The sequence below is a fragment of the Aphanomyces astaci genome, assembly GCF_000520075.1.
Source record: "Aphanomyces astaci strain APO3 unplaced genomic scaffold supercont1.26, whole genome shotgun sequence".
NCBI lineage: Eukaryota > Oomycota > Saprolegniomycetes > Saprolegniales > Verrucalvaceae > Aphanomyces > Aphanomyces astaci.
The window spans coordinates 502,349-511,410 of record NW_009798289.1 but is presented as its reverse complement, the minus strand read 5'-3'; the positions used below and the strand labels follow the sequence as shown (position 1 = coordinate 511,410).

At 43.2% G+C, this 9,062-nt stretch overlaps 2 protein-coding genes across 2 annotated transcripts; one reads left to right on the top strand and one right to left on the bottom strand.

Moving 5' to 3' along the window:
* Positions 1-1,548: 1,548 nt before the first annotated feature.
* H257_10147 (hypothetical protein) lies at positions 1,549-4,018 on the top strand (the record flags this gene model as incomplete). The annotated part of the gene is made up of 4 exons (XM_009836605.1): positions 1,549-1,797; positions 1,880-2,115; positions 2,669-2,947; positions 3,751-4,018. 4 exons carry the CDS (start codon positions 1,549-1,551, stop codon positions 4,016-4,018), a joined length of 1,032 nt encoding a protein of 343 aa, XP_009834907.1.
* Positions 4,019-6,507: 2,489 nt separating this feature from the next.
* On the bottom strand, positions 6,508-7,002 carry H257_10146 (hypothetical protein; the record flags this gene model as incomplete). The annotated part of the gene is made up of 3 exons (XM_009836604.1): positions 6,508-6,596; positions 6,692-6,857; positions 6,982-7,002. 3 exons carry the CDS (start codon positions 7,000-7,002, stop codon positions 6,508-6,510), a joined length of 276 nt encoding a protein of 91 aa, XP_009834906.1.
* Positions 7,003-9,062: the final 2,060 nt, after the last annotated feature.

Sequence of the window (9,062 nt, the reverse complement as noted above, 5' to 3'; positions counted from 1 at the left end):
GTGGGTTTGGCATCAAATTGAGATATGATGCCATGCCTACGCGTTCCTTCAAATCCTGGTTCCTGGAATTCATTGAATTTCAACTTTTTTAAGTTGACAAATTCAATTAGTGAATTCCTATTGGTAGTTTAACATCTGAATATGGTTCGTATCTACCAATTGTTCACCACGAAAGCAATGACATTTCAAATCACACCTGATCGGGAATTATTTAGGTTTTGTGAATAGATAATTCGATTTGGTATAAAGGAGAATAAATATATTTTTCTCAAAAATAAAATAATAATTCACATCGAGTATATTTCTGTTCATCCCTGCCTGTAACCCATTAGAGCATCTCCACCGCGGCTACAGTATATTTGGCACTAAATTAAACTTCGGTTTTCCCGGATAGCATTTGTATCCGGTTCAATTTCTGATAAATGTACGTTATCAGTAAAATTTGGTGTTCATGTTTACTGTCGACCGTAAAACGAGAAATTTAGTGTCGCTCCAAGCCAAGTATCACCTAATTTCCCGGATAATAGAGAAATTATCCGTAACTTTGAATAGTAGTACTAGTAGTAAAAATTACGGTTGTGTCGCAGTGGAGAAGCTCTTAGTCCATATATTGTGATGGGTATGTTTTATGCTAATTCTCCGTGCGTGAGAGGTTGCTATGCAAGGTATTTTCATTATCATATGCCGAATTTTACTCGGTATTTATCGCAAGGAAAACACTTGTTCATGGTCCTATTAAGTACGCTCGGAAAGTGCCTCATAGGCCCAACTTTGCTCGAAATTGCTCCATTCTGAGACCTCGCAGGGAAATAATCCATCGCTTGCTCGAAAAATATTTCTTTTATTCCTCCCCTTTCAATCCACGTCGACCTAACATGACCTGTGGCGACCTACCATACTCTATATTGGCCCACCTCTCACCATGCACACGACTATACTTACTGTGCATGCAAGCCACCATAACCAACGAATCATCGCGATGTATCACGACCAACAATAGCCACCGTACCACCATAACCTACACGACGCACCATACTACAACCAGCCATAAACCACTACGACCTCCCACCTGCTGCCACATTTGACCTTCCGCGACGCATCTATTCGATTATCTGCCGCTACTACGAACCGCCATGTCCTACCACGACCAACCACCAATCCGTAATGTGCGTTTGGGTCGAAAGCATATTTGCATGTGGTTTGTGGTATATTTACAATTGATGTGACCTGGCGTTACAAAAATGGTGTGCATACACGTGGTAATGGTGTGCATACTACTCTGTTCTGGCTGAAGAGGCCCATTTGACTTTGGATTGGCGGAATTTTTATAACTTTTCGTTTTACTGCACTCTAATTGGCTTATCAAACGGCGCGGATTCTCGTCTTTGATTGGTTCATTTCAGCGCTTTCTAGACATCTTTTGCTTAAACGTTATGATCATTAGAAATGCTTGGCTTCGCCGAGTGCACACAGATTCACCCGCAGACCTTTCACTTTTCAATTCTACGCTTAACGTTCAATACACTCCTGCTTTAACACTGCCTGCTCATGCCATCACCGCAAGCAACGCACCCAGCGGCAGCCACGACAGGCGGAAGCTCGACAACAACGAGCGGCGTGCGATCTACGAAGCTTTGCTCAGCCTCAGTGTCCGCGGAGATCTTCCTCACGGCGCATACAGGAAGGTCGGACGAATGTACAACTGCTATTGGAAGACCGCTGCGCGCATCTGGCAACGAGGTGTGGCCTCACTTCGTGGCGGCAGCGCGGTCGCCATCGTCGACTCCAAACTTAAAGGTAAAAACCTGTCAAATCCTATATTTACATTGAAATTTATTCATTTATGGAAGTATTAAATTTGACAATTGTACTATTCTAGGTAATTTCAACCGAAAACGAACTGCCGAGGAAATTGGCGGTGAGAGCCGTGCCGTACATGGCGCGCCAAACCTTGCGTTCTTTGGCCGCCCACTCTCGAATTCCCAAGACCACCCTCGTCCGCCACATGAAAGAAGTGAAGACTCTCAATGCCAAGTCAAGTTATTCGAAGCCACTCCTAACAGAAGACACTCAACGACTTCGCGTGGAGCATGCGCTATCCTTTCTTTCACAGTCGTCGAAAAATCCCATTTTTTCCAATATGTACAACTATGTACATGTTGATGAAAAGTGGTTTTTTTACGACTGTAAAGAAAAGGTTTTATGCATATAGTGATGAAGTTTTGCCACTCCGATCGCTCAAGTCTAAAAGGTTTATTACAAAAGTTATGTTTTTGGCCGCGGTCGCTCGCCCACGGTATGACTTTCACAAAAAATCGTACTTTGATGGCAAGTTGGGAATTTGGCCTTTTATCGAAAGAGTGCCTGCACAAAGGGACGGTAAACATCGCCCCAAGGGTACTATAATTGCAGTACCTCAAAATGTAAATTCGGACATTTACCGCGAAACAATTTTGCACAAGGTAGTGCCAGCTATCAAGAGTAAATTTCCGTAGCCAGATGAAAATAAAATAATATACTTGCAGCAAGACAATGCAAGTCCACATAACTGTGTGACTTCGCAGCTACTGCTACATCATGGTGTTATTGGTATTGAAGCTGCCAACCAACCTCCAAACAGCCCTGATTTTAATGTCCTCGATTTGGGATATTTTAACTCAATTCAAAGCCTACAACATCAAAAGCATTCGCGCACCATCAACGATCTGATTGAAAACACTGAAAACTCGTATGATGAGCTGCCCATGGAAACATTGTCAAAAACCTTCATCACCCTACAAAAGGTGATGGAGAAAACACTTGAAACCTTCGGAACGAACGATTACAAGATTCCCCATATGAACAAGAATGCCATCAAGGACGTGACGTTGTACAACGTTCGATGCGACCCATCAGTGCACAAGAATGCCGTCGCCTTCCTCAGCCAGCGACCCTTGAATTCCCAAAAGTGACTAGTTTTAATATTTTAATATAATGTCATTATATTTTTGTGCAATAATATGAAATTTTGAAGTTCAATACAAACTTGAAGATATTTTTCACTTGGGTAGTATACTTCAATCAAGATAAAAATATGGGTCTCTTCAGCCAGAACAGAGTAGTATACGTGAAGGAGCATTCATTCACACATGGATATATTGATCACAAATATTGACTATCAAATAATCTGAGCAGTTCGGTAGGAAATGTTCAGTATGACATCTCCACAGTATGTCTTCTCCACACATGTCGCGTTCACTGCGACACAACTGTGTAGCATGAATAGGCAGTTCAACCACATCTCAAACAAGACCTCGGTCATTCCTTGGCCAAAATCACTCATTCTTGGACTGGTGTCACCGCTGAGGGAAGTCCTCAGCGGTGGTACCAGTCCGACATACTACCTCTGTCCGGAATTGTTTGCCTCAATGCCATTTTACGGTACACTTTATCGGTTTATACAGGTTTGGGGGGAAATTACTTTACCACAAATACACCGTAAACCTCTAATATCCGATATTCATCTCAATCATCAAATATTATACTATATAAACTTTACGTGTTATGCAGTGAAAATTGACTATCATTCCCACATTATTTTCCGGATATCGTTTAGGGTATTCTGAATCAGTGCTGCATTCTCACATCGCTCGATTCCTCTCAAAACTCTCTATTTAAAAGTGTACCAATTCGTTACACAAAATCCTATCTTGATGGAGCTGCATTCACAAAACCCTTGAAAATGGGATTGTGGCAACCAATTCTAGGCAGAGGTAGTACACAGCGACAGACCAACTTGCCTATGCCCGTGCTGCACCCCTCGCGCCGCCGACCATGGCAACCCATGCCATCGCTTCCTGTTGCACTCGTGTACACGTGCAATCTGTGCAAGGACAACGTGCAGTGCTCGTACAACCAAGTCGACACACACTTCAAGCGGCAGCATGCCGAATATACTGCGGCAGTTCACAAGGATCACTGCACGAGGTATCGGGCCTTGGAGAGGACTCGGGGAACAACCAAGGCGGCAATGAACTAGGTAGCGACTTATTTGTTTTGATACTCTAACGTCTGAATATGCCGAAATCGAGCTGGCAGTAACAAAACTACCACCTCGGAATATGCAGTTGATGTACCAGTTGATTGCTACCAGTTGATTGCTCTAATGTATTTTGCATTGAGATAACCTCTTCTCGACTTTGAATACAGACACACACAGAACGTGATGAAGTCCGCAAGGCGAAGGCGCAAGGAGCATCAAACGCAGTGCTCCCTTCATTGGTTGCGAAATCAACATTAGTGTCTAACGTAGGAGGGCGTTTTTTTGTCAAACACTAAATAACGATATAAACATGAAAACGACCGAAAAAACACAAATTTTAACGAAATACACACACGACCTAATAACACAATACAAATCCCGAGTTCTACACAAACTTCGCCGAGCACAACACACAATTCACCGAATTCCACACAAAAAATGTCTAATCCACACCAAAACTCCTGAACAGTTAGGACGGAAATAGAAATCATCTGACCCATCCATTACCACCTTGCGGACAAATTGGGATCGATCCCTTGGGAAAAATATAACGTCAGTGATACAGCAGTATCAGTTGACATCATGCTGTCATCACCAATACAAAGAACCTCAAACGAATTGGCAGCATACTGTATCAAGCAGCTCGATCGCACTAGCTCGTAGCATACGTAATAGACACACTAGGGGCTGAGGACTTTCGATTGGCCTTTCGAGAAGCCGCAACAACATGGAACGCAATGGGGTAATTAGTAACTTCAGCTCAAACTGTTCGCAATTTAATGGACTTGATATTGAATTGTAATAAAGTATAAGAGCCAATATAATAATGTAACCTTTCCTCAAATATGTCTTGAAGGTAGACCTAATTAATTACCAGCTTTGATAGCTATCTAAGAAGGTATATGATTTCGACATCGAATTTCTCCCTGACGGCTTGTCTACGAGCGGTGTAATAAATGTAGATATTGCCCCCGGAATTATGGCTTCCCGAAGGTACCCATCCCAGAATGCAAATTAGCGTTGCACAACAGAATGTATACACCATGGTTGCTTTCGCAGTTCTAGCGGCGCTCATTCTAATGTCTCCCATTATTCCCCAAACTAATATCCTATGCGGGATTTGAACCCGCAACATTTGGGTTGTAACCCCAATGCTCTACGCGAGTGAGATATACTCTTACTTGACAAATATGAAAATAATTAGTGCTACCGTATCCGATATTTGTTAGGGAAACAGATGCGTGTCATTGGACGAAAGTACTGACAATATTAGATAAACATCCAATGACACGAAGGTTATGTTGCTTAACAGTAAAACGAGTGCTGCCTTTAGGGGCTGGTCGGGGAAGATAAAGTCCATGTCCGAAAATGAGACGTATCCGGACAAAATATTTTCGCAATCTTTTTCGCAATCCAAAAAATTGTCGATCAATACTCTTTCGTTTTTTATGAAAATGAGTGCCAGACATGAACGGACTATCCCAGGCGTAGATGGACCATCCACGCCTCAAAACTCGCATCCATGTCTGAGTTATGCCGGAAGCGTGAACGATTGTGTTATCCGGAAAAATTGGGTAATATCCAATCAAAAGCTCGGAATATCTTGAAACATGGACAGACATATTCCGCGACCAGCCCCTTAGCCAAAATTAGAGTACGACGAATAAAGAGCTAAAAATAGGAATGAATTTCGATTGTCCAAAGTCGAACATGTATAACCAATAGGAATTAAATCTGATCATCGAGTAGCTTCATTTTAATGTCCGTAACAGTAATGAACAGAGAAAAATGTATTGCAGCAAATTTCGAGTATGTATTTTAGTTTCCACAACAGTGACAAACAGCGAAAATGTATTCTAATCAAAGGGTGCAGCATCCTACTACGTACTAGACATAATCTACTTAGTTTCGCATATTGCGGTCTCCACGCAAAGGAAACACGTTGGCTTCAGCATTTCCCTGATGAATTCGGCTCACCAGATTCTGTGCGCCACGCTCTATGCCAGGCAACACCATATCAGTCTGGGTCGCTACCGTGATGGTATGGGAGCAGATTCCATCGCGGGTCCGGTGGAGGCACTGACATTGCAGCAGGACTGGAGCCGGAACTTGTTGGACAAGCCATCCTATTATTTAACGTAAAATGAATTGGAAATTAACAGAGCATTCAAATGACTCACCAATATCAAGTTGGTTGTGTGTCTTGTAAATCTCGGGTTCAAAATCGGCTCGCAGCTCTTTTTCAAGTTCAATGAGGGTGCTTGGAGACTCACCGCGCAAAAGCCGTCCTTGGTACCAGGTTGCGGCAATGCCACGGATATTTGCCACCATCATGGCAATGCATCGCTGTTGAGTCCCATCGTTTTCTTGGTAATCCAGTTATTTGCCTTGAGAAATATCGTAACTTGGTGGATGTATAGACTAATACATTCGTCCATTCGTCCATAATACTTGGGCATTTTTAATCCTTCAACTTTAAGCTCTGGTTATCGTGTCGCTCGTTCCATGTGTTGACTGGCCATACGCTCGCTCGCTTCCATTTGGGCGGCTTGGGTGCGGGTAAGCGTTTCCACAGCTGTTCATGTCGCTGAAAGGATTCTGCCATTTTGCGCAAAACTTCATCCATCTGTTTTTGTAATTCCGGTGAAATTGAATTACTCTACTTCGAACTTCGATCTACTCTTGCTTCAGCCTTGATCTTGCGGGCCTTGTGGTACACTTGGATCTTCCGGTTGAGGGACCCTTCAATCAGTAGCTCGATTTGGTCGTTCCGGTGGATCAATAGGTCGGTGATCTCTTGGATAGCCTTGCGCACGTGGAGTTCTTCGCTTCGGGGCTACGTACGGCGGGTTGACGGGGCTTGGGGCGAGAGAATCAGGAAGTGCTACCACTTGTAGCACTGCGGGAGGAAGCGTAGGTAGTTGAGGGCAAAATCCACAAAGAATTAACTGAGGATGTACTGAGATCTCCTTAGTCGTCATCGCTATGAAATCTTCTTCGTATACTTCACTACTTCTACGCTAATGTGCACTTTTGTATACAATCGTCGCCTCGGTGGGAATTTCTTGAACCAGTTTCGCCACTTCTTGAACAAGGTGTGGGACGTGTTTCTTCACACGACCGATTGCCTAAACAACATATATGTAGTGAGGGTCATGATTGACGTGCATATACATACATCTTTGAGTTTGCGGTTGAAACGTTCATTGGGTTGTTGGCGTGCTAGCACCCCCTATGGCTGTGATACACTTGCCACTTCCAAAACCGCGGTTCACGGTTTGTTGAATATTCAGCGTGATACGGCAGCGATGTGTTGAAAAAGTAGGTTCTTTCGGAACTTTCGTAGGGTACGGCTGCCTTCCCAGTTTTCGTGCATACCTGATATGTCCGTACTCATGCCGCGGCCATGATCCCCAAGTTTGGGGAGAATCCGCGAAGAAATGGCGGTGCCCGGCCGCTCCAAACGGCAAAAATGACCCCGCCGTCCGAAAACGCGACCGGCGCCGAATCAGCCCCGGTGACCAATGAAAGAAAGGTCCATGGCCATGCCACGGCCATGATCCCCAAGTTTGGGGACCATCCGCGAAGGACAACCTTTCAACTGAGTGCGAGGCCATGCGATTGCAACAAACATACACTGCACTTGCGGGTCCGTTGTGAATGTGGTAGCACCCGGGACAAGTTGGTTACAGTCCTTGAGGAAAGCGAGTCAAGGATTGATCGTGGACACCCATCCTAGCACCGATGCGAAACAAGCTCAAATCGGATATGGTGCGCAACCGACCGTATTACAAAGTTGCAAATTTTAGTAACCGCCTTGACATATGAATAAAGAAATGACCTCGTGGGGCTCGAACCGCAGATCTTTCGCAGTGAGTTAAGTTTTCTTCCCCCTTACACTACTTGAGAAGTATACAGTGGAGTCTATAATTTTAATATAGTTGCATGCAGCGATTGTCAAAAATATATTTAAATATATTTTCCGGTGGAGTTATTTATTGTGGTTTCCGATAGAATAAAAATAACTATTGCAATATATTTTGCTTGGCCAATATCTATTGCACTAACCATTGATTCGCCAATAACTATTGCACTCAATTTTGATTGGCAAATAACTATTGCAATAATATTCCTAAGACCAATAACTATTGAAATAACTAATGATTAGCCAATAAATATTGCAATATTTTGTGATTCGTCAATAAATACTTGCACTCAAATTTTGTTGTCTACTTCCCAGAGTGTTTTTTGCCTTGACTTGAAAGCACTTCTTTTTGGACACCTTCACTTCGGCTTTCTTTGTCTTCTTCGCCGTTTCTTGTGGAGATACACATTCTGTCTCGCTCTCATCGCTGTCAGAGTCGACCCGCGTCCTGTATAATACGAGGACGGTATCTGCAATCAATCTCGAGGCTGTAACCCATTTTTGGAAATGAAATAGCTGAATATCTGTTCATCATATAGAAAAAACTATCACAGTTTTGCACTGATATTCTGTAAGCATAAAGCATGTGCTGAGGTATAGCTAAGATTCGACTCGGGTCCATCTGCCTTTCTTGTGAACGCCGCCGTTCTTAAAGCGGCACTTGAATGTCATGGACCCGGAAGTGGGTCTACGATCGGAGAGCTGAAGCAAACATCCACGATTTCGTTCGTGGCCAAGACTCGCGCGCGGGCTGGGGTCGAAGGACTTGCTGCCGTGTTCCGGTTATTTAGTCTTGGTGTTGTGTGGATATTGCGAGCTGTTTTGAGTCCCCAATGCGAGAGAAGATGGGAACATGTGAGCCAGCCAAAAACTTGACCAGTCATATTGTAGAGTGACATAAATTGTCCAATCAGGGTTAATGGATTCGGAAAACCAATATTATTGCAATATTTCATGGGGCCCAATAAAATAACAGCAATAATTCTCTGGAAACCAATTACTATGGCAATATTACTTGGAGTCCAATAAAATAACTGCAATAATTCTGTGGAAAACAATAACTATTGCAATATATTTCGCACTTCCAATAAATAGTTTTATTGTTCAGGAAAAATA